Source organism: Diadema antillarum, unplaced genomic scaffold, assembly GCF_040938485.1.
Source record: "Diadema antillarum isolate AM-2024a unplaced genomic scaffold, OU_Dant_1.0 seq00000693_RagTag, whole genome shotgun sequence".
NCBI classification, from domain to species: Eukaryota; Metazoa; Echinodermata; class Echinoidea; order Diadematoida; family Diadematidae; genus Diadema; species Diadema antillarum.
In genome coordinates, this window is record NW_027271598.1 from 1,384,521 (window position 1) to 1,411,327 (window position 26,807).

At 41.7% G+C, this 26,807-nt stretch overlaps 1 protein-coding gene across 1 annotated transcript; it reads left to right on the forward strand.

Annotated features, from left to right (window-relative positions):
• The first annotated feature begins 835 nt into the window (after positions 1-835).
• On the forward strand, positions 836-26,499 carry LOC139737448 (acid-sensing ion channel 1C-like). Its single transcript, XM_071648124.1, has 10 exons — positions 836-1,220; positions 2,308-2,475; positions 5,922-6,095; positions 6,736-6,860; positions 21,514-21,704; positions 22,261-22,405; positions 22,950-23,006; positions 24,878-25,049; positions 25,767-25,858; positions 26,357-26,499. Exons 1-10 carry the CDS (start codon positions 967-969, stop codon positions 26,497-26,499), a joined length of 1,521 nt encoding a protein of 506 aa, XP_071504225.1. The 5' UTR covers positions 836-966.
• The last annotated feature ends 308 nt before the right edge of the window (positions 26,500-26,807 follow it).

The window sequence follows — 26,807 nt, forward strand, 5'->3', positions numbered from 1 at the left end:
TTTATGCTTAAATGAAACCAAGCAGGAAATCTAATTTTTCTTCCGTTGTCGGATATGGTATTCCCATAACTACAAGCATAGTTTCCCTTGGTATATGCTCAACACTTCGTTCTCACAAATTACTCAGTTTCTGATCTATCATGAATGCTTACATGCATGTAGTGCAATCTGTGAGCAACGTGAGAAAAACGCACAACAGTCATACGTATGTGTCGAAATGACCGCAAAAGGTGCAGGCTACAAATGAATGGCTAATGGATTCCTTCTCTAATCACCACTTAATAGGCAAGCCAAGTGAGGTCTCGTGTAAAAAAGAAAAAAGAGGGGAATGGTTTTAGCGAGCCCGATCATCCGGCTACATCGCTGACGCATTTGGAACTGGGTAAACAGAGGATAAAACGCCAGAGAGATCAATACATCACGTTGCCTTGGTGGCAGAAATACAGCAAAATGGACCAATCAGCGTCGAGGTCAAACGCCAAAGCATATCCCTCAAACACCGTGGTTAATCACAAGGGAATCGGTGATGATTTTCGATTGCGGCCCAGTTAGAGGTGATCGTGTGATTTCATATTTGCTTCAGGAGAAGAATGGAATTTAGGATCACTTTCTGAGCCAATGAGAGAATTTAATATCAACGACGTAGATGCAAAATCTAAATTCTAGCTGCCCTTTCATTTGGTACGTAACTCGGACATTCTTTTTACCTGCATTTTGTTCAAAATTGCCTCTTATATTATGTTAGAGAGGTATACTACCTGCCACGATTACGTAGAAAGCCCGGCCGATGTGACGAAAGATTGTACTTCAGTTATGGACCGGTATTGCTATGTCATGACACTTACAAAGGAATGAACGGGTGTTTACCAAAGAATGCCGACTCGGAAACATTGTTCCGATATGACATGAATGAAGAAAAGCCAATACGGATTGTTTTGACGCGTGGTAAACACAGACGACATCAGGATGCCTTCCCGGACGATCCATGTTGCCGAGGCGTTGGAGGAATCAGTGCCGAGGATGACATACTTGGATAGGGATTTGGAGAAGGGCGTGGTGGCAACGGCTTTGAAGCAGGCCGGACCTCTTCCAATCAAATCCTTCCCCCGCTACAGAGACCGGGTAACGTGGCTCGCCGTACTATCCAAAGGGTTACCAGACACGGTTAGCGTCTCAGGGTTGAAATACCTGTTCAACGGTCACGAGAATAAGAGCAGAAGGTGAGGATAGTGGCATCATCCAAGTTTACCTTTGGTGAAAAGACACAAACTCTTTCAGTGTAAAAAATAGTACGTCTCTCATTCATGATTTTCATAAACTGCGATGTATTACATCCCTTGACTTGTTTAAATCTTCAAGTGATGTGAAAACGAAATAATGATGAATTCATGGTGTCTTTATTAGTTGCGTGTCCTTTCATTGAAAGCTTTTTGAAGCTGTATCCACCAATTACATTTGTTATGACAAAGTACAAAAACAAAATGCTTCTCGATCATCAGAAACAAAGTGGTATTGATAAAAAATGCTAAAAATAGGATAGGAATACACATGAAATGAACAGCTGACAGGTGATGAGATTTGCAGGTTGCCGTACATAGGCCCTAATTTATTATATACTAAATCTTAATTTGGCATTAGCATGGACCAGACGTTCTCCTTTACGCTATGAAATAGATGAAAGACGTTTGGTATTAGGTATTATCATTTGTTATGATATTTATCTGGCTAACAATGTACAACAGAAACAATAGCAAATGAGTGTTTGAATACCATTAATTCATAATGTTTTTGTTCAATGTTACGGATGAATCTCAAAACCTAACCATATAGTGTTTTACGCTTTCTGCACTTGACTTGTGACCAATTTAACTCCCACCCCCTCCCCCGACCCCCCCCCCCAAAAAAAAAAAACCCAAACAAACACACACACACACACACACACACACACATACACACACGCACTTTGGTCGTTCTTTCTCGCTACCTTATTGCATCATAACTGCTTTTACATTGTCAATCATATAAAAACGATGAAAAATACCCTTTGGCTAGAACTTTTTTTTTTCAATATTACCACAGACTTTTCTGTTCAAATTATAACACTACCGTGTCATTTCACGTTTAATGAATCTTATTATGTTTTAGCATAGCAGCGAGACATTCTTACTCTGAAATAAAAGAAGAAATGATGTGTATTGAGATGACATTACATCCAAGTAAATCAAATCAAATCAAATAAAAATCAAGTCAAATCAAGTCAAATCAAATCAAATAAAATCAAATCGTTGTATTCTTCTGTCGTACAAGAATGGTGTGGCTTGTCGTTCTGTTGGCTGCTATGGGGGTTATGGGTTATCAGATCTTCGACAGATGTCGGTACTTCGCCGGGCACCCGAAGAGTGTAGACGTGGAGATTAACTACGTCACTGAGCTCACGTTTCCAACAGTCGCACTTTGCAATTACAATAATTTCAGGTAGGGAAGATAGTCCAAAGGTATGTATCATAACAGTGATGTAAAAATTCTTATAAAACGCTCATAACTTTATTAACATCATCATTGTCATTATTATCTTTATCCCTATGCAATCATTGTAATTGTGACCCTGGATCACAAAATCAACAAAAAGTCGACAGACATGGATTCTTAGTTGAGGGCAGAGTCTTGGAGAGCAGACTTTTAGCTTTAAAATGATGTATTACTCAATTCGAATGGACTCCCCTAACCCATCTAAATACTAGAAAGAAAGCACACACTCTGGAAATATGTGAACTTAGAAAAGAGGTTGTGAAGTACAGGGTCTGTTCGAGCGTTTAATCTTTACCAAGCCGTGCTAGCTGTGCAATGAAAGGGACAAAACACAGGATGAAATTGAGCATGTTTTATTAACACATTCTGTCCATGATCAATGCCAACTTTCAAAGCAGTAGAGTTATCTTTTCAAAACTTATTATACTCGAAAGTGAAGAATGTGTAAAGAATTTCAAGAAATGAAAAGGGGACTCTCAGACATACCTGATCATTCTATTCTCCCCCCCCCCCAAAAAAAAAAACAGAAACAAAACGGTTGTAGAAGAACTGCTGAAAACGCTCTGTCCCATTCATGTTATAATTTTAAACTAAAGAATAATGTACAAGAAGGATATGAAAAACTCAAGATTGACTCTGTTGACCGATTTCACCTTTTTTGAATCCTCACATAAAATCAAGGGGTGGGACTTTTTGATCGTTTTGTGATGCACGGTCACAATTAGTACCAGTATTAGTATAAGTATTAGTGTTAGTATTAGTGTTAATATCGGTATTAGTATTATTCAAAAGACGACGAATGATAACTTTCTTTCTGTAGAGAAATTAGATGCGTTCATATCAATTTGCACATGCGCCTTCTTTAAAGTGTGTCTGGGAATTCATGAATATGTATCATTTTACCAACCAATTTCGCATGGTAATCCTCTCAGTTTCCATGTGCAATAGGTATCGTTTCTTGTCTTTTGATTGTATAATCTCGTGATAATTATTTACTTACTTTGTGAGCCTTGAGATATCATGGAGGGGCTCTATTCTGATCCAGCCAGGATTCAAAAGAAGCCGAATAAATGGCTACAGCTCGTTATTCCGAAGGCTCTTTGGTCCGAAGATTCGCTATTCCGAAGGATCGTTTTTCCGAATTTCATTTTCGGATTAACGAATCTTCGGAAAAACGAACCTTCGGAATAATGAACAGCACCCGAATAAATAATGATAACAATAATGATAATACAGACGTTTATAACGCGCAACATTTCCACTCAAAGGTGCTCAAGGCGCTCACAATTAAAGGAAACCCGAACCCAAAGAGCTATGCAGATTGAGGTGAAAGGAGCAACATAAGTAGAACACCTCAGTAAAAGTTTGAGGAAAAGCGGACAATCTAATCAAAAGTTATGAATTTTTAAAGTTTTGGTGTTGGAACCGTTGGATGAGGAGACTACAAGAGGTTGTGGCGTATAAGTGGACAACAATATAAAGAAAATGTTAAAAAATCCACAAAAATTCATTTTTGTAGCACATATGAAAGAGCACTTGACTGGCCGCTTTCAGAAAGCAGGGGGAATGATTGTTACCCTTAACATAATATGTCAGTATCAAGTAGATGGAATGTGTAACTTCATGAAAAATGATTTTTTTTTTTCGGGGGGGGGATACTCTTTATATTTCTTTATATTGTTGTCCATTCATACGTTGTTGTTGTTTTGTGTTCAGTGGCGTTTCCATTCTCTTTAGAATATTTACGCCAAACACTGCTCCATAAATTTCTTTTCCTTACGCCATAACCTCTAGTACGTCATAACCTCTAGTAGTCTCCTCATCCAGCGGTTCCAACACCGAAACTTTAAAAATTCATAACTTTTGCATCGATTGTCCGATTTTCCTAATGTTGCTGCTTTCACTCAATCCACAGTGCTCTTTGGGTTTGGGTTCCATTTAATGTTAATAACCAAATACAAAATCAGACGGTATATTACATATCTAAGTTCCTCATTAACTCATGGTGCCATAATCAATTTCGAAAATAAAATTCTGTTACAGTTTACTCCAAACGTTGAAAGAAATGAAAAAATGTAACATATAATGGTATCTCGGCCATTTTTATTATAATTAATGTTCGCGTTTATTAGAGTCAGGATTCCAAGGCCCTTTTCTAATGAATCAACATTATGGTCTGAAACTGCACACCGTTTCCTCTTTGTGCACATCCAATATGATTATTATTTTGAAGGTCACTGATGTTAGGTGATTGCAACTCGGATGTTGGTTTTTGCTCTCTTTGAATTCTTCGCTAGGTGACTCCAAATATAATAAGTATACTGCCTTTAGGCACTCTACTTTTGATTGGTGAATATCAATCGCAATATTTTCAATTGCTGCTATCTTTGCACGGCTTTGTGGACAATTAAAGATATGAACACTTTTCTATCTCTGCTTTAACAAAGAAATAGTCACACAAAATCGGTTTCAAATTGATATTTTGTACGCGATATCAAACGGTAAACCAAGCTCTATCGGCTTGATTGCACCGAGTTAATAGAAATAGAAGTTGAAATCAAATCAATACATGACAGTTCTAAAGCTGTTTCTTTTCGGGAACCCAATCGTCGGTACCACTATACATGCTGTAGAGTAGATTTTGTAGATGTTTGACATCCTGCCCGATAGAGACTGAAAGAGAATATACATTGTGCTCATGAATTAATTTTGAGGAAATTAATTGAATTTATTGTGTGCTTTCTTTCCTTACCTTTTATGATGATATCTGCATGTCATACCACCTTCGAGAAATTATCATAGATATTCTCGTGTATACCATAGGAGGGTACGATGTACTTACAAAAGCCATAATCCCTAGATCCATTTTACCTCCTTCTATCTACACTCAACCGCTCTCCTGCATTTGACCTGCATGAACACAGCATGAACCCGCACCGCCTCCAAACCTGCACCCGCACCAAGCCTTCTTCGCAAGGTATACTGCCGCACCAGCAGCACTGATTTCCTCTGTAACCACGACCAGCACCCCGCACCAGCTCCGCATCCACACCTCCACTTCCACCCGCATCCCAGATTCCAACACCTTTCCATCCCGTCGCTTTCCCTGACTCTACCTTTACTCTCCCTTTCTGTGGTCAGGAAATCTGTAGTGGAAAAGAATCCGGATATGGCAGACTTTCTGCAAGATCTCTATGTCAGGTCCTCAGTTGAAGGGTTCAACGCCTCGAAGTACTATTCTCCTTTGGGCCATATTAACTCCACAGAGTTCTTTATCGAAGCTGCCCATTCAATTTCGACATCCTTTATTTAGTAAGTGCATGAGAAAGGTGGGAACAATTACCATTTTCATTGTATTGTTTTTATTATCTCTTCTCGCATCATCATCGCAGGAGGACTGAATTAGAGGAACATGTCGACTTTTTGTCTCTCCTGATGGAAACGTACAATGCAAACTATGGATTTAATCGCGTGAATTATACAAAGTACCTGACCACTCTTGGCAACGTAAACTCTTCCGAATTATACTACAATCTATCCCATAAAATTGAAGACTCATTTGTATAGTAAGTCCTTGTTCTACCTTATCGTACCCTCTTAACACTTGCAGCGGTTTACATTATCGGGGCAGCTTAACTTTTTGAATCATCATTGTATATTTGCAGTTTCAAAGTGCTTGGTGGATCCCATTATTGAGTTGATCACTGACTGCGTGTTAATTCGGCATGGCTGTGATACGAATTCAGAGAAGGCTTCGGTTCTTTTTCTTTTCTAAACTGTCGCATCATGCTATTTGTATGCTGCCAAACATTTTGCTTCTAATTTGTCGAAATGAAACAACGTAGACATGGCAGTAATCTTTAGAATGCCATGTTTTCAAGAAAAATGTATATGTGTTGCAATATCTTCGAATGAAATGAACTTACACGAACTTATTATTATGTGGACAGTAATAGCAGAAACTGTAAAATATTTGATTGAAAATTATACACTACTTACGCCAGATTTCATTTTTGCTACCCGATATCAATTCCTTTTACAATATAAGTTTATAGAAACTTTGATGTCATGCTTACGCGATGTTATGTTCATCGAAATATGTAAATGTTAAGTGAAATAAAAAAGAAAGAAAACAAAACACCATAACCTATGAAAATGATTGATCAGAATAAATTCGGCTAACCTTTTATTGATTTTGATTTACAGTGGATTCTGGGGAACAGAACTTCTTACCCCAAAAAATTTTTCCTTCGACATCTTCGATTTTGGAGTCTGCTTCACGTTTAACACTGGCACAAACGGCGTTGAACCCTTAAAGATTGACACATCAGGTATGAATTTAAAGAGTAACAACGAATACCCTGGTATAATCTTCAGCTAACACGACGGGTTTTTTTTCATAGTTTGCAAAACTTGATATTCAGCTGATGTTTCGAAGTGTGCCTGGCTCTGATTGTGATGATAAGAAACTGGATTCTTCTTCACGCGAAATGGCTTTGATCACTCCATAACTTACTGACATTTTTATGTCTATTCAGTTCAATTGAATTCCACATTGTTCTCACTTTTCACTCATAACATAACACAAAAGTTGGGAAAATAACGGGTGATGAATAATTCATGGCGGTACTGTCACAAACAAGTAAAAAGGAAATAATATATATATATATGTAACCAGACGACTGGTGACAAGAATATTATATTCTTTAAGTTTCTCTTTTCCCGTTCCCGCGCTGTGGATCACGGGTTCACGGGGTTCTGGAACCTTCCTTGGCAGACTTGTCACGTGGTCAAGCGAGGTCCTGACCCCCTTTTTGCCACCCTTTATTTTATGCTAATTATAGCGTTAACCAATTCTTTCAAATATGCAAATAACTTTCCCCCAAACCGGAAGTCAGGAACACCACTCGGCGACTTATCGCAGTTCGTCCGACGTCGGTATCCTCTTAACCTTTCTTCGCTCCACGCCTCCTATTTTACAGGTAAAATCACACTTTTCGTATTACTTATTTATGAATTGATTATGCAAGTTACTTTTGTAAGACTTCGTAGATGGTTTTGAACCCAGTCTCTCATGCCTGTGTGTGATAGTAAGCCCGATATTTAAGTGAAAAGTTAATTCTCAAAAGTTGACGAGTGTCTTGATAATTTTCGTCGACTAGCTATATGTCGTGTATCAGCTCGCCACAGAACGCCAGTTCTGCGAGAGAACATATTCGATGGGTATTCGAAGGGTTATACACACTTCGCACTCTGAGTCTATGAGAGAATATTCTATTCGTTCGACAGTTGATATACAAATTGAAAGTGCATGATATTCCTTTATCTGAAAGGGCAGACGCAGGTGATTGACGCCTTATTGTACAATGGGCGAATCGTCTTAAATTTGTTAATCACATTGTTTTACATTTGAATGAAAGTAATCCACTGTTCGCGAAGAATAAAAGGTGCGTTCCGCTCAGCTGAGAGGAGTGCACAAGGGGTAGTCTACGAGTCGAGACCTGCCGAAGTGACAGCCGGCTAAGTTTGGCCGTAGATGTTGATATTGAATATATGCATTTTAACTGGGAAACGTAGGCGAGTAGAAGGATGAAATGACGATCATCAATGTGAAAGCTCGTGTACAGTATAATATTAACCTGCAGGTGGCGAACCAAGACGAAGCTTCGCAAGGTTCGTGATGTAGACTATCGATACGTTTCGAAGTACCGATGTTCGGGGAAAAGCTAGTCTCAGTAGAAGTTGCTGAAGGGGAAGAAGTCTTCAAAAAGTGCACCCTATGCCATAATATTCGATGTGTACGAGGTATTAACTGTAGAACTAGATCCTCTGTGGAGTCAGTTCATAATAATGTTATAAATGTATTACAAGTACGCCAGCGAACTGCTTTCTTAAAGTTTCGTACGGTCAATCCTAAGGGTAGAGTAAGGCGTTGGATAGACTAACATTGGGTCTGACCAACGTGCATCATTCCAAAGGTATGTGAGTGATAGTGGAAGTAGTTGTCCACAGTTGGGACTGATCACCCCCCCCCCCCCCCTGTTCATGTTGTAAATCTTGCCTAAAGTACCGTATGCCGCATCGAGGGAGAGAGAGAGAGGGAGAGAGCGAGCGAGGGAGACGGAGAGAGAAGGCGGAGGGAATCGCAGCCGTTGCTAAGGGTTACTCGTACAGGTGGCTCGCTTCGTACATCCTTGGTCTATGCATGGAGCTACCAATTGGTAGCTCCATGGTCTATGTAACTCTTTGTTTGACTGCAGAAGTCGAATCCGACTCAGTTCGCGTTTGATTTACGCTGTTTTCACTTTCAAAGGGAAATAAGTTTTGAGTTTACTCGTCGCCGTGATCGTAGTTTAGAAAATGTGGCGGCTTAGCGAATTCGATTCGATGGTACGATAAACGTTGCATCATTAACATGTTTAATGTGACGGCTTGTTTGCAGTTGTATAGTTTTGTTGAATGGTTATACAGATGATATAGGAGTAAACGTCTACAATCAGATATATGAGCATGATTTCCCCTTTTCTGCTCGTGTTACGATCGATGAATATCCGGTTATTATTGTCACTTTGCTGTACATATATGTTTATTTTCTGTTAGTCGTCGTGTATAGCTTTAGTCCATTCAATTGGCATGGATGTCAAGTGACACGGACGTCGGGTATTTATTTGGAAATTTGAGTAGTTATAGTACCCAGGTAAACCAATAATTTAAAGTAAATGCATTATTTCATAATGAAGAAATAAAATCATTTCATTGGATAACAGAGTAAATAAATAAATTGTTTTAGCATTGTTTGGGTTAATATGACTACTCAGAGTAAGCAGTTTTTATATGATTACGGATAGTTCGTTTGATTAAACTTTGCGTTAGAAAATACAATCGTAAAGTTATTTATACATCGAGCTAATAAGGTGAATCATGTGTTTGTTTATTTTTGTACTAGGTGATTTTATGAAGTCATCAAGTTGCATAGTTTAGTATACAACGGTAATGGTTATTCGTAATAATAATATACGCATTAATAATGAATAAGGATAACGGGAAATGATAATAATTGGATTTAGAATAATTCAATTAATGTAATAAAGTAGATTGTAACAGTACACGAGCATTAGGGAAGTATAATGCGCTAGTTAGATAGTAAGGTAGTGAATTAAGATAGTTAATGAGTGGTACTGAACATCTTCGAGGTAAAGATGCATCACAAGTGACAGTCTTCCTTTGTGTTTTAACATTTGAGTCGGCATAAAGGAGAGTGTTTAATAATAATATGCTTGTTTTATTCTTGCTCTGCACTCTTTGTACATATACGGCGGCTGATTTGCTGTTTATTATTTTGTGTTCTTTGTTTACTTCCGGTTGGAAGTTGAAGTTAAGTAAATAAAAGGCAGTTCGTCCGACGTCGGTATCCTCTTAACCTTTCTTCGCTCCACGCCTCCTATTTTACAGACTCGACTCCCTTCAAACATTTTTCATCTAGCCCCACCCTACTCCAAGGGAGGGTTACATTTCTGGCGTAGTCGGCAGGATCGGACGGGCTGCGACGAGTCTTAAAATAGCGGAAGGCGGTTCTTTTACTGAGGGAAAGGGAGGACACACGACCGTGTCCCACCATTGACTGGCCAGAGGCAGGACCTAGAGGGCAGGAGCAGGTGATCTGGCTGAACAGAGGGACTGACTGAACAGAGGGACTGACTGAACAGAGGGACTGACTGAACAGAGGGCAGTGGACCTGACAAACTCACGCAGAGTTGACTGAGGGAGCAATCATCGGTTGTGAAGAATTTTTCGGTTAATTGAAAAAAAAAAAACAATAATTAATTAATTAATTGAATGGTAGGTCCTGAGTCGAATTTCACTAAAAGCTTCAGACTCTGGTTTAAATAATATAGTTAAATAGATGCTGACATTGATATAATTGATTTTGATTTGCCCTGATAAAGTGAATCCTCTGTGCCCACAGATCCTTACTTTATCCAGTACTAAATTATATACCTCCTTGTTATCATTAGAATTATTGACAAATTACAATCCATTACGCATAAATAGAATCATGGCCTTTCGTGAGGATGCAACACTCTTTTCTGCTGGGGAGGAGCCCATCAACCTCTCCGGACCGACACAGCCAAACCCAGCTCCAACCGCGTTTTCACAAGTGAGGGGCGTCCAGATATTCAGTGGTCGCGACTCGAAGGTCAGCATAGAGGACTGGATAAGGGACGTGGCATATTTTCTCACAGCAACAAGGACCCCTGCCCAGCTTGAGTTTCCCACCATCGTAAGGAACCTAAGCGGGGAAGCCAGGAGGCTGGTGCTGAACTTGCCGCCTGAGGAACAGACGCAGAGGGGAGCATTCCTGGAGCTTCGCCAAGAATACGGCGATTCGTTCGCTGCAGACCCATTCGCAGCGTTTTACGAGCGGTTTCAACGAACGGGGGAATCTGCTCAATCTTTCGCGATCGCGCTTGAGGCACTCTTCAAAAAGATCGAAGGTGAACATCCGCATGCGGTATCCCCAGATCAGAGGGACGGCGTACTATCCACGCAATTTATGAGGGGTCTACGGGACGAGGAGCTCCGCCTGAGGTTGGCGCCGATGAGGCCCCGAACGATGCCATTCCGTGACGTCCGGGAGGAGGTTCGTCTCATTATGAGGGAGAGACAGGGGAAAGGAAATAAGCGAGCGGGCACCTACTCCCACGTGGCCCAGAATGCACAGCAACCCTCGGAGACGCAAGCCCAGCTGATGCATATAAGCAAGACTTCGGAGGACGTTCTGAAGCTAGTCCGGGGTATCTCCGACCGCCAAGAGGCGGTTGAGCAGAAACTATCGACACTGGGGAGGAGAGTCTCGGCGCTGGAGAACCAAAGAGTAGCCCCACAACCGACGACACACCCCACTCAACCCCGAAGTCTTAACTGCTGGAGGTGTGGGCAACTTGGCCACTTCCGGTCCAACTGCCCCCAAAACAATGTACCCCACCAAGAGGACGTCATGAACGGAAGGACGGACGCCCTTCATCAGGCCCAAAATTTAAACTGGGCAGGCCCGCGCCGGATGTAGGCGAGTGCGCGGGCAAACAAGACGACCCAATTAAACCCCGCCCCCCTCATCAAAGTTTCCCGATAATTGGCCCCACCAATACGGACAGGGTACTCATTAATGGAATCCCCTGCCTCACCCTAATTGACTCCGGCTCCCAGGTGACCACTATATCTGCCTCTTTTGTGACCTCTCACCCAAACCTTTCCAGACTCAACCCAGAACCCTCTAGCGTGGCGATAAGTGGAGCGGGTGGCCATATCCTCCCTCACCTCGGCGTCATACCTATTGAGGTTGTGTGCAATGGGCGGCTGTACCAAAATGTCCCAGCCCTCATCGTACCACCTAATAGTTATGGACCAGGAACCGATGCCCTTATCGGCACAAACCTCATCCGGGCTGTCCAGCGAGATGAGCGAACTACCAGGGGAAGCGCCTATTTATCCCACCTCGAGGCCCAAAATGCAGCATGGCATACTGCATGCGTCGCGATGGAGGCATTACTACCTGGTGACCAGGCTGGAAGGCTTGGGATACTTACCTACCAGGGCAAATCCCCAACGACGATCAACCCTGGTGAGGAAAGAGATGTGTTCTGCAGGCCCACGGGAAATGTAGCAAGATGCACCGCCCTCGTTGAACCACTTAGAAGGGCCCACCGCGGAACAAGGATGGTTGTCGGGAGGACACTTGTAGACGTCACGACTGGTAAACATGTCCCGGTCCGTGTACTAAACCTCTCTGACCGACCAGTAACAATATTTCCCAGGACGAGACTGGCCCAGCTCTCCATTGCATGTGCGTATGAGACGCGTACTCGTACCACAAGCGATAGCAACTCAGCCAGGAATGCCCACGTCTCAGCACACCCACATCCCAGGCCTGCCCACTCACCCGATATTCCCGAAGTGGACCTTTCCACGTCGTCCTTGACCAATTCATTAGAGAGAACAGCCCTGACCAGCCTCCTTCATAAATACTCAGATGTGTTCTCTCAACATGACTTCGACTATGGGTGTGCCACTGACATCGAACATGAAATACCCCTGGTTGACAATGACCCCTTCCGCCTGCCCTACCGCAGAATTCCCCCAGCCCAATTCCAGGAGGTCAGACGACACATTCAGGAGATGGAGAAGGCAGGCGTGATCAAGAAAAGCAATAGCCCATATGCTTCCCCGATTGTCATTGTGCAGAAGAAGGATGGGGCGATCAGGCTGTGTGTGGACTACCGCAGGTTGAACAGTAAGACGAGACGTGACGCCTTCCCCATACCCCGGATTGATGAGGCATTGGACGCCCTGGGCAAGGCCAAGTATTTCTCGACGCTAGACCTGACGAGTGGATACTGGCAGGTCAAGGTGGCCGAAAAGGACCAGCCAAAGACGGCGTTCACGACACCAATGGGTCTCTATGAGTGCGTCCGAATGCCCTTTGGCCTGCAAAACGCCCCAGCGACCTTCCAACGCCTCATGACTGCATGCCTCGGGGAACATAATTTCGAATCCCTCCTAATATACTTGGACGATGTGATAGTGTTCTCTTCCACCTTCGAAGAACACTTGAGTAGGCTTGAGCTTGTCTTCCAAGGTCTCCGTCGATTCGGTCTCAAGCTAAAGCCAAGAAAGTGCCACCTGCTGCAGGAGAAGGTGAACTACCTCGGCCACGTGATCAGTGCCAATGGCATTGAGACAGACTCAGAAAAGACCCAGGCAGTCTCGGAGTGGCCACGCCCAACGAATAGCCGAGAGGTGAGACGCTTCCTCGGATTCACCGGCTATTATAGACGCTTCGTCCAGGGATATGCAAAGATAGCACGCCCCCTGTTCCAGCTGACCGAGGATGGCAGCCGGAAGCGGAAGTCTCGAAACCCTCCCCCTCCTTTCATATGGTCCGACGAGTGCGAGCAGGCATTCAACAAACTCAAGACAGCATTAACCAACCCCCCTGTCCTGGGTTTCCCTGACTTTGAGCAACCATTCCGGCTGGAGGTTGACGCATCTGGTACAGGACTTGGCGCTGTACTCAGCCAAACACAAGACGGCAGCAGGCGTGTCATTGCATATGCAAGTAAGTCCCTCACCCCCTCTGAGAGGAAGTATCCGGCCCACAAGTTGGAATTCCTGGCGCTTAAATGGGCAGTCGTTGACAAGTTTCGGGAATACCTGCTGGGTCGTCGCTTCCTCGTCCTCACGGACAACAACCCCCTCCTCTATGTGACCACTTCTGCCAAGCTGGATGCTACTGGTCAACGTTGGGTTTCAGCTTTAGCAGACTTCGATTTCAGTGTGGAGTACAGGAGTGGACGCACCAACGCTGCCGCTGATGCTCTGTCGCGAGTACCCACAGGGGAAGAGGGACACAAGAAGGACGGCCACTGCCTCGACCCACAGGTAGTGGTGGGTGCTCTATACCATGGACCACGAGATGCTGACCCCCCATCGGCCCAACAACTCATAGCCAGCCTCAGCACTGATGTGCCTGGAGTGCCCTCCATCAAGAGTATCACCCCAGAGACCCTCTCCCGCCAGCAAAGGGCTGACCCAGACATCGGGCCAGCATTGTTCTTTGTGGGACAGGGTTCTAGGCCTACGAAGGAGGAGTGGCAGAACTGCCACCCAAATGCCCGTCTTTTACTCAGGCAGTTCCCTCGACTGGTGGTGAGGGATGGGGTGCTCCATCGGCAGGTCCAGGATCCCACTGGTGCTCGAAGGTTGCAGCTGGTCCTCCCTCAGTGTTATCGGAAGATGGTGCTTGCCCAACTCCATGACGACATCGGCCATCCTGGGGTGGAGCGGACTCAAGACACTGTACGGCAGCGTTTCTTCTGGATCCGAATGGCTAGTGATGTGCAGGCCTGGGTAACTACCTGCAAACGATGCTGCCTGCGGAAGACTCCAACTGCTGGAAACCGTGCACCACTTTCCAGTATCCACACTTCGGAACCCATGGAGCTGGTGTGCATTGACTTCCTCAAGCTTGAGAAGTCCAAGGGTGGTTATGAGCACGTTCTTGTTGTCACTGACCACTTTACGCGGTATGCCCAGGCTTACCCAACCAAGGACCAGCTCGCCTTGACGGTGGCGAAGACCTTGTGGCGGAACTTCTTCGTCCACTATGGATTCCCTCGAAGAATTCATGCCGACCAGGGTCGCAATTTCGAGAGTCGCCTCATTTCCGAGTTGTGCAAGGTAGCGGGCATTGAGAAATCCCGAACAACGGCCTACCACCCCCAAGGAAATGGTACCACCGAGCGATTTAACCGCACCCTCATTGATATGGTCGGAACCCTCAACCCATCTCAGAAGGCAGACTGGAAGGAACACCTTGGGCATCTGACTCACGCCTACAACGCTACGAGACACGAATCCACTGGCTTTGCCCCATTCTATTTGATGTTTGGGCGATCACCCAACCTTCCCGTGGATTTAATGTTCGGCTTAGACAATGACAGGGACGTGGAGGAGTACGATGATTATGTCGCTGATCTCCGGGATGGGCTTAAGGCGGCCTACGACCTAGCAGTAGAGAGAGCGAAGGTGGCAAAGGGCCGACAGAAAGTCCAGTTCGACAAGAGGGCAAAGGTTGGCCCTCTCTCCCCCGGGGACAGAGTACTCGTCATGGACAAGGTGAACAATGGGCGGAAACTAGCAGATCGATGGGAAGCTACTCCGTACACAGTCCTCCGAAAACACGGAGACCTACCAGTGTACACGATCAGGCGCTTTGACACTGGTGCCGAACGCACGGTCCACCGGAATTTGCTGGCACCTTGCATGTTTCTCCCAAGTGACGACATCCCTATGGACCCCGACCCCCCAGGATCCCCAAACCAAGCTCAATCCCCGGCCAAGGAGACAACCACACCAGCGGGAGAGCCGATGGAAGTGGCTAGTGACTTACCAAATGAAGAATGCGGGGATTGGATCCTCCTTCGGCAAGAGGAGACCTCCGGTACCGGAGGACCAAGACCCCTCGAGCATCATCGAAATGAAGAAGCGGTTGAAGCAGAAGGGCCCCCTGAAGAGCCTCCCGATGCCGCTCAGCCTGATGTTAATCAGCCCCCATACAATGAGGTAGAGGAAGAGGCAAATGGGATAGAAGGGTCCCATGAAGAACTCCCCGATGTTGGTCAGCTCGATTTTAATCGGCCCAAACCGCACGACCGAGGGGAAGAAGTGAGTGACATAGCAGAGCCCCCTGGACGCCTCCCCGACGCAAATCAAAACTCGTCCCCACCTCCATCACCCGTCCTGACTGACACTCCACCCGCAGAGAACCCTTCCCCTACACCCCTGACCAGGCGCAGTGCCAGAACACGCCACCCAGTAGATCGCTTACAGTATGAGACCCTTGGTCAAAGTAGTAATCGGTCTGTCTATCACATGAAATTACAAGCCGGTAAACGATTGTGGGCACAGTGGAAGAGCCCCCGCATGGCGGCCGCAAGGGCAAGATTGGGTATGGCTTAAGTGGTGACGATAAAGTTATTGTTACGGTGAGTACGTCGCTCATTACATGTGAATAATTCATGGCGATGTAAGTAAAACTTAATTTGTATTGGAGGCATGCCGGGACGGCATGGATTCGAAGAAGGGGAGAGTGTAACCAGACGACTGGTGACAAGAATATTATATTCTTTAAGTTTCTCTTTTCCCGTTCCCGCGCTGTGGATCACGGGTTCACGGGGTTCTGGAACCTTCCTTGGCAGACTTGTCACGTGGTCAAGCGAGGTCCTGACCCCCTTTTTGCCACCCTTTATTTTATGCTAATTATAGCGTTAACCAATTCTTTCAAATATGCAAATAACTTTCCCCCAAACCGGAAGTCAGGAACACCACTCGGCGACTTATCGCAGTTCGTCCGACGTCGGTATCCTCTTAACCTTTCTTCGCTCCACGCCTCCTATTTTACAGGTAAAATCACACTTTTCGTATTACTTATTTATGAATTGATTATGCAAGTTACTTTTGTAAGACTTCGTAGATGGTTTTGAACCCAGTCTCTCATGCCTGTGTGTGATAGTAAGCCCGATATTTAAGTGAAAAGTTAATTCTCAAAAGTTGACGAGTGTCTTGATAATTTTCGTCGACTAGCTATATGTCGTGTATCAGCTCGCCACAGAACGCCAGTTCTGCGAGAGAACATATTCGATGGGTATTCGAAGGGTTATACACACTTCGCACTCTGAGTCTATGAGAGAATATTCTATTCGTTCGACAGTTGATATACAAATTGAAAGTGCATGATATTCCTTTATCTGAAAGGGCAGACGCAGGTGATTGACGCCTTATTGTACAATGGGCGAATCGTCTTAAATTTGTTAATCACATTGTTTTACATTTGAATGAAAGTAATCCACTGTTCGCGAAGAATAAAAGGTGCGTTCCGCTCAGCTGAGAGGAGTGCACAAGGGGTAGTCTACGAGTCGAGACCTGCCGAAGTGACAGCCGGCTAAGTTTGGCCGTAGATGTTGATATTGAATATATGCATTTTAACTGGGAAACGTAGGCGAGTAGAAGGATGAAATGACGATCATCAATGTGAAAGCTCGTGTACAGTATAATATTAACCTGCAGGTGGCGAACCAAGACGAAGCTTCGCAAGGTTCGTGATGTAGACTATCGATACGTTTCGAAGTACCGATGTTCGGGGAAAAGCTAGTCTCAGTAGAAGTTGCTGAAGGGGAAGAAGTCTTCAAAAAGTGCACCCTATGCCATAATATTCGATGTGTACGAGGTATTAACTGTAGAACTAGATCCTCTGTGGAGTCAGTTCATAATAATGTTATAAATGTATTACAAGTACGCCAGCGAACTGCTTTCTTAAAGTTTCGTACGGTCAATCCTAAGGGTAGAGTAAGGCGTTGGATAGACTAACATTGGGTCTGACCAACGTGCATCATTCCAAAGGTATGTGAGTGATAGTGGAAGTAGTTGTCCACAGTTGGGACTGATCACCCCCCCCCCCCCCCCTGTTCATGTTGTAAATCTTGCCTAAAGTACCGTATGCCGCATCGAGGGAGAGAGAGAGAGGGAGAGAGCGAGCGAGGGAGACGGAGAGAGAAGGCGGAGGGAATCGCAGCCGTTGCTAAGGGTTACTCGTACAGGTGGCTCGCTTCGTACATCCTTGGTCTATGCATGGAGCTACCAATTGGTAGCTCCATGGTCTATGTAACTCTTTGTTTGACTGCAGAAGTCGAATCCGACTCAGTTCGCGTTTGATTTACGCTGTTTTCACTTTCAAAGGGAAATAAGTTTTGAGTTTACTCGTCGCCGTGATCGTAGTTTAGAAAATGTGGCGGCTTAGCGAATTCGATTCGATGGTACGATAAACGTTGCATCATTAACATGTTTAATGTGACGGCTTGTTTGCAGTTGTATAGTTTTGTTGAATGGTTATACAGATGATATAGGAGTAAACGTCTACAATCAGATATATGAGCATGATTTCCCCTTTTCTGCTCGTGTTACGATCGATGAATATCCGGTTATTATTGTCACTTTGCTGTACATATATGTTTATTTTCTGTTAGTCGTCGTGTATAGCTTTAGTCCATTCAATTGGCATGGATGTCAAGTGACACGGACGTCGGGTATTTATTTGGAAATTTGAGTAGTTATAGTACCCAGGTAAACCAATAATTTAAAGTAAATGCATTATTTCATAATGAAGAAATAAAATCATTTCATTGGATAACAGAGTAAATAAATAAATTGTTTTAGCATTGTTTGGGTTAATATGACTACTCAGAGTAAGCAGTTTTTATATGATTACGGATAGTTCGTTTGATTAAACTTTGCGTTAGAAAATACAATCGTAAAGTTATTTATACATCGAGCTAATAAGGTGAATCATGTGTTTGTTTATTTTTGTACTAGGTGATTTTATGAAGTCATCAAGTTGCATAGTTTAGTATACAACGGTAATGGTTATTCGTAATAATAATATACGCATTAATAATGAATAAGGATAACGGGAAATGATAATAATTGGATTTAGAATAATTCAATTAATGTAATAAAGTAGATTGTAACAGTACACGAGCATTAGGGAAGTATAATGCGCTAGTTAGATAGTAAGGTAGTGAATTAAGATAGTTAATGAGTGGTACTGAACATCTTCGAGGTAAAGATGCATCACAAGTGACAGTCTTCCTTTGTGTTTTAACATTTGAGTCGGCATAAAGGAGAGTGTTTAATAATAATATGCTTGTTTTATTCTTGCTCTGCACTCTTTGTACATATACGGCGGCTGATTTGCTGTTTATTATTTTGTGTTCTTTGTTTACTTCCGGTTGGAAGTTGAAGTTAAGTAAATAAAAGGCAGTTCGTCCGACGTCGGTATCCTCTTAACCTTTCTTCGCTCCACGCCTCCTATTTTACAGACTCGACTCCCTTCAAACATTTTTCATCTAGCCCCACCCTACTCCAAGGGAGGGTTACATATATATATATATTATATATATATATATGTATATACAAGTATATATGTATATATATATATATATGTATATACAAGTATATATATATATATATATATATATATGTATGTGTGTGTGTGTGTGTGTGTGTAGTAGTAGTAGTGTTTTTATGATGCACTTCATGAAGGGTGTTTTTTTTTTTTTAGTACCGTGATAAGTCCCTTACATGAGATGTGTGTGGTTGATGTGCCTGTTTTGATTGTATGTATGTACGTTTTTGTGTGCATTGTCGAAGGTATCTTTACGTATGTACAATTTGTATTTTGTAAACGGGAATTACATTTCTTTTCACCGGTCTGCATGCTTTTGATGACAATAAACCAAATCCATTTCAATTTGAATTTAAATTGCTAAATGTAGCACTCAAAATACTGATTTTACTATTTCTGAAAGCACTTTGGGTGTTGAACTTGACATTATTTAACAAAAGGTTGGACGAGTTAAAACATTTAAAATGTTGATTTATTATGTATGTAATAATTCACAATACCAGTCAATCTTGGGTACGTATAGAAAGACATCAACATCAAGTCTTCTATTTCATTGTCAATGGCATGGTACTGGAGTAGAAAGATAGCTTTTGCTTTTGCTGGATAGCTTCAAATTATCCTGACTGTATGTATTCATTCGCTATTTATCATTATTTCTGCCACGGCAAATACTTGCATCGGACTGACTTGCCACAATTTATGGTGGATACAGGTTCTGGATGCTAATGGGATATCTCCACACTGGCGACCTTTGGGATTAATCACGTTGATGCCTGTGTAAACACATTGCAGGTTGATCCAATCATAGACCATAGTCCATGAGCCAATGAAGCGACTGAAAGCGCCATCAAGTCGAGTATTTTTCCCCAAATGCAAACATGATGATGTATACATCACAGCGTGAATAGTAATCAACGCCCTTATACTCTGTTATAATCATAATTCCAATCATGCAATGTTAGTATAAAGCAGTACCCGCTGCATGCTAAGGATTAGAACCAACACTTGCTGTCGGGCGAAAGCTCGGTGGTCTAGCGGAGATGACGCCTGTCCGGTGATCAGGAGGTCGTAGGTTCAAATCCTGCCCGAGTATATACGCACATGATTTTTTTACCATGGCTACTACGAAAAGACTGATCAATTCAGTGCTTAGGGCAATTTGTCAATCAGTTGCAATCTTCATACTGATCCTTGACATCTCTGTTATAAAAAAACAAAACAAAACTATAATTTCTTTCTTGAGTTTTGCTTTGATTTTTTGCGTCCACAATTAATTGACCCAAGCTAAAACTCAAAGAGTATGATGACTGGACGTAATGGCGGCCATGATGATTAACATTAATGTTATTTTCATTAAACTATGTCGGGATTGGGGAATGAAGTTTAAAAACTAGACAGTCTTACGTTTGTAGCACTTTAAACCAAAACATCGATTGTAGGTAACTGTCCCCACCTCTCTATATAAATATCATAATATAAGAGCGCTGTCAGCACTCAGTAAATGCGTCATTGTATCCCTGATGCTAATTGGTTAAGGAAGATAAATACACGGCGCCAGAATGCTGGCCCCATTAACTTCATCTGCTGCTCATGCGAACTTAATGAAACTCGAAAATCGGTTCGCTTTCTGTGTACGCCTTACGTACCGAGGAAAGAAGTGATGAGCATTGTTCAATAATCTCCAAAATGCATCTGACAGAAGTTATTCAGGACATCGCTCGATGCGTGTTCAATCGACTGGTAACATCAGTTATCGGGCAATAATACCTTTAAAGATGTTTATGAATCGTATTGCTTCTATCTTAGCTGTCACAAAAACTTTATTTTTAAATGCTTGTTAGCTGTTGTTGCTGCTGTTGTTGCTGCTGTTGCTAGTCAAGTTAGATAAACTTCATCCAAATATGACTGATGCCTCTCACATAATATACCAAACTTTGACAAAAACAATCATTTGTTTTGATCGTAAGATATATACTTCGGGCAATCTGCAAACATTATTGAAATACTCGAACTATTTGATAATGTGATGCTCAGAGTTTCAAGCACCGTCGTCATACCGACAGCTCTGATAATAATATCAAATACTTGGTACGGTTATACCGTAAAAATACCAAAAAAAAAAAAAAGGCCTACAATGTAGTTTCTCATCACTTGCTGTAAGTTCTGTTTTAACAGTTTATTGTTTTCGTTGTGTCTGACTCATCTATTATTGATGCTGCACTATAAAGTACACATGTCCTTTGTTATCATGACTTTCTCACGGGAAAATATAAAAGTTTGTCATTTTTATACATTATCTTTTTTGTCTAGATTTTATCATTAATCTTTATCAAACACCACACGTCAGGGTGGTAATTGTTATATAGAACAGCCTCACTAATACAACTGAATTTAGTGCATTTCAGCAAAAGTTTGAGAACGGGCACAAACCTCATTTGTTATATGACATTCTGCAATCCGCGCAGGAAAGACATACGGTCTTGGCTTGATACTGGACGCACAGCAGTGGGACTATTATTACTCTAGCGACTTCCATCGCGTGTCCAGCGGGTTCCAAGTGATGGTCTATGACAGAAACGAAGTGCCTTTGGTTTCAGAGCTCGGATTCGCCGTGGGTCCAGGCACGGAAAATCTAGTCGGTCTCGAAATAAGAGAGGTAATTGCATAAATTGAAATGCGATACAGTGATGTGTGACAGATGGTTTGTGTTTTACTTACCTTCATTATGGCCACCATCGTAGTCATTCTTCGCATATATGATGGCACTTCTTGAGATTTTGTCCTTTCATATGAGGTGAAATCAAAGTGTCATTGTCGATTCCCATTTCAAATGCCCTTAAAATAGTTGTGAAATATGAATTTACATAATATACATTACATAAGACCTGTTTTCTTTGGACTTAATTTGTCAAAACAATTATTTGCATGCCATTTAATTGTATTTTTATTCATAATTGTGCGGGGTTTTTTTTCTTTTTAAATTAGTAATCAAAGTATCCACAATTGTTTGTGTGTTAGTATGTGAGTATCTGAAAAACGATACCCTCGTCATTATTTCTCGTTTGACTCCAATGCATATGGATCTAACAATGAGAGCAGTAATGCCTTATATTTTTTCCATTTGTGTCATCAAGACCAAACCTTTAGAATGAAGAAATCGAAAGATTTTATGCAAAACTTTAAAAAATACTACTGCGTGATGATCCTTACAGGTGAACAACCTACCACCTCCTCACGGAGTGTGTGGCAGCAAGCCACTGAAGTATTACTCCCATTACACGTCGAGCGGTTGTAGGGAAGAATGCCAGACGGACTTTGTCGTGAGGGAGTGTGGATGCAGAGAGCCACATATGCCAGGTGAGATGTTACCTTTAGGGACGGAGGAGACTCCAGCGAAAAGATCGAGTGGAGTAACATGTTATGTACCCAATATGTTTACTGGACTTTTACCCTTATTACCCTCTTATGACGGACATTGCTTTTTTTGTTCCATTTCATTCATTCTTATTTATGTTTACTATTCATTTTACTGCGATGTGATCCTCCTCCCATTTTGTGCATTATACAGTGGTAAAATGTTGTACGTTATATTTGTATGCCGATAAATGTAATATAAATCGATAAGTATGTTTATATATAGCATATATATGTATATATATATATATATATATATATGTATATAATATAATCTATATACATTGTATGTACGCTACATTTATATATGTCTAAATAGATATATGTATATGTATATATATGTATATATGTATGTATACACACACACACACACATATATATATATATATGTATATATATATATATATATATATATATATATATATATATACATACATATATATGCATAGGGCCAATGCTGACCAGTACATTTTTACTTTTATTTCAGGCCACGCTAAAGTGTGTAATCCTGTGGATCTTTACACATGTGCAGCAACAGCAAGAGGTAAAATGCTATGAAATGATAGGAAAAATGTCTATGATAGTATAGTAATAAGCCCATATTTAAACTCAGTAGGAATCAATTTCAGACATGTCGACATGAGTTAATGACGTCCTTCTTTCATAGACTATGTCACGGTAGAATTCCGATCAATCATGCTAACGTTGGCCGGATTATTTTTTTTTTTCTAACCCTTAATTTCTGCGAGGCCCACTGGATGACAACTGGCATTGAGATCCATCATCTCGAAACTGTGTTTCTGAGTATTAAAATGATAGTCACTGATTTATTGACGACCTACGTTGCATTCGTCATTTTCAGATCAGCAGGCTCTGCTGCCAAATGAAATTCGACGAACGCAACACGTCATAAAAGTCTATCAATATCGCATTAGCAGGTCCACTGACGAGGACTTGCTGTAGCAAAAATCCTTAATTTCCGGAAAGTGCCTCACTGGGCAATTGGATTCCCGAGTATTTTCGACCTCGAATCATTTTGACTATCAACATTCACATTAAGTAATGGTAAAAGGGGTTATGCAGGGCTATAATAATCGCCGTCATTTCACAGGGTAATTAAGTGGACTTTAAAGACTGACGTGAAGTTGTCCACCAGAGGGGGGAAACAGCAGCAACAACAACAACAACAAACGAGTTTCCGTGAAATAAATCATTAGTCAGTTAGTGTAAGCAGGTACGATTATGGCGTATTTTTTTTATTTTGTCACTTTATCATAAGAACGAGACGTTTAAAACACAATGATATTTCCTTTTACTTGTTGTATTCTATGAATTATTTATGCTTTTGGTTGTTTGTTGTGTTTTCCCTCTATTTGTTTCTGTGTTGTTGTTTTTTGTATGTTTGCCTATGTTTTTGCTTCTGCGCTGGGGACTATATTATGTTGTTCCTTTAACTCCTGGGTAATGCTGTTTCTTTGAAACTATTTACCTTGAACCGGTTCAGCTTAAATTACCATTTATATAGTGACAAATATCATCGCAATGAAATCTGCAATGTACCCATAAACACAGAGACAAAAAGCAGCGTGCCCTATCTAATCAGTACATGTGTAAAAGGAAAAGGTTGCTCTTGCTTTTGATTTTGATTACTCATGTGATTTATTCCCTCATACATATTTTTAGTCAATGAGATGTTCATTCTTTTTTTATTATCCATTCGTCCATTTGAGAGCGTTTCGATCACTAGAATTGCTGAAAGCATATGAAACGAAGACATTAACCTTGTGACAAACGCGTATCGAGCGATCATTGAGTCAACATTCTGTCAAGTGGATTATTGAAGACATAGGCATTCTAAGAAATAAAAGGCGATTTTATATAATTGACCATCGGCCCTCTCAATCATGATAGGTAAATGTTTAAAGAGACTGTGAGAGTGGTTGATTTGCCAATGAGATAGGGGAAGTATCAGGTTTGTTCGAGTACTTGTACTCTCTTGAGTACACATATTATATTATGTCTTGTTTGCTCAGCTAATGGCCGAGAGCAAATCTAAACTAGAGAGAATAATTCTGAACTAATTGCCGTTGATTCATCTCCTTGTTAATAAATGGGTGATGTGTATACATATGACCAATAGATGTAATCAAAGTGAATTCATAAGAACGAAATGCCGGTAGCTGAACTAATTTCCTTGATTAAGCTCTCTCTCTTTCTCTCTCTTTCTCCTTCTCTCCCTCTCTTTCTCTTCATGAATATATGCACATATGTCTATCTGTGTAATATGTGTAACTTTCTAACATCTCAAAGCATAATTATGAATTCTAATTGCGTTTGTAAAGACGTAGAGAAAAAATACAAATATTTTTTGTTCACTCAGTGACACCACTTTCCCTTATTTTGTCTAACTCGCAGCAAATTTCATTTCCACCGAGTCGCACAACTGCGAATGCCCAGTTCCTTGTTACTCTCTCACGTACGAGCCTGTGCTATCTCAGGCGCATTTTCCTTCGAGCTTTTGGGCGTCGAGCCTTTCGGAACTCTACCGCCAGTCCTTGAACATCACGGTGGACTCCACGTATTTCGGGTGAGTCCGCAACGTTGTGTATTAAATGAGGCGCCATATTGAAAGGAATGACGCACTCACATGTGGGTGCTTTTGAAGGTGTGTGCCTGTATCTGCGAATTCTTCTGCTACAATCTCATCTCGCTTAGTGTAAAGAAAGAACATTTGACTTACGAAGTTGGGATGTGTTGCTGTTGATGACATTAAATGGTAGGCTCCACACGTTTACGCAATCTATTATTTTGAAGTGGAAAGACGAAAGAAGCTTTTTCATCCCTTTCAAAGAGGAGGTGAAGAAAAAGTAACAATTCGCATTTCAAGAAGGAAATTAAATCTGATTTATATTTCATGAAAGCATTTCAGGAAATTCTGCAGCACTTTATTTTCATGCCTGGCAATCAACGGTTTCTCGTACACGTGGACATTTTAATTACTTTCGAATTATGTAGGTTGCTATGAATTCTATTCAATAAATGGTCATAATTAATGATCAATGAAATATACCCGTGTAGAAGATATATGGATGTGGTCATTACTAGTGTAGTATAGATAAATGAATGTGGACATAAATAGAAATGTACACAAAGCTATGAATGAGAAACGTGCATTTAATTATTCAAATGTGCCACGTTATAATCTGACCCCCCCCCTCAAAACAAGACGAAAAGAAAAGAACACAGAAACGTCAATGGAAAATGTGATAAACTGGAATGCTTCTTGTTTATGCTCTCCTTGCAGAAATAACATGGTCTTCATCAATCTCTTCTTCAAGGAGCTCAGCATCGAAAAGATTACCCAGCAAGAAGCCTATCCTTTCTTCAGCTTGCTCTGTAAGCCTCCTCGGTTGTTCACCTTTCTCGACTTAAGCCTTAGAATATCAGATTATAGACAGATAGAGGATCCATCCTTTAATTCCCAAACCAGTACTTTGAATACAGTGTCATTGTGAGAACAATGTCTACTTTAATAAAACAAAGGCAGGTGCAAAGAATTCAAGGACATGGCATATCAGGGAAAAGATTATTACTTCGGCGTGTATACTCTCTAATTAAATCAATCTATCTATGTCAAACAATCTTTATAAATCTATCAATAGATATCTACAGCATTAACTGTCCCTCTCTTTGTCTCACACATATAAAACCACAAACACGCAATTAAAGTGAAGTGAAGTGAAGATGCTGACCATAAAAATCTCAGGTCAAAATAATGTCGCAAAATGACTTTCCATTTTACTACTGTCTTTGGATGTAAAACCGCCTTTACTTTTTTATTTTGTAACTGTCGCTATTCAAACAAAAGTTACTTTTTCTCATGATTCTTTTTAGGCGACATCGGAGGAGCCATGGGACTCTGGCTAGGGGGTAGCATTCTGACTGTCTTCGAGGTCTTTGACCTTTTCAGTCACTCCACATACTTCTACTATACTCGACTTGCAAGAAGGCGCCCCAAAACTCTGTTCTCCAAATAGAGAGAGCCGAAACTTATATGAACTCAGTCATCAAATGAAGAGTCAACACGAGGATGAATGGACAATGAGACCAAGAAATAATGTTCCGTTCAGTGAGGTACCTTTCAGAAATGGTGCAAAGTAATGCATGTGCCTTACGAAAGTAATGACATGTGTACGTACACTGTTTCATTGACGAGGTGCTATCAACAGGGTCATCAAGCGAGTCATACAACCCACGAGTTCGACACTAGGAAATAAGGCCCACTATGGTCCAACACTAGGTAAAAACAGCCCACGAGTTTGACATTACAGCACGGGGCTTTCTT

Coding starts and splice junctions, on each gene's coding strand:
- LOC139737448 (XM_071648124.1), top strand. CDS start 967: ATGCCTTCCCGGACGATCCATGTTGCCGAGGCGTTGGAGGAATCAGTG. Junction 6,861..21,513: donor CTTAAAGATTGACACATCAG/GTATGAATTTAA, acceptor CAATCCGCGCAG/GAAAGACATACGGTCTTGGC. Junction 23,007..24,877: donor ATGTGCAGCAACAGCAAGAG/GTAAAATGCTAT, acceptor TCTAACTCGCAG/CAAATTTCATTTCCACCGAG.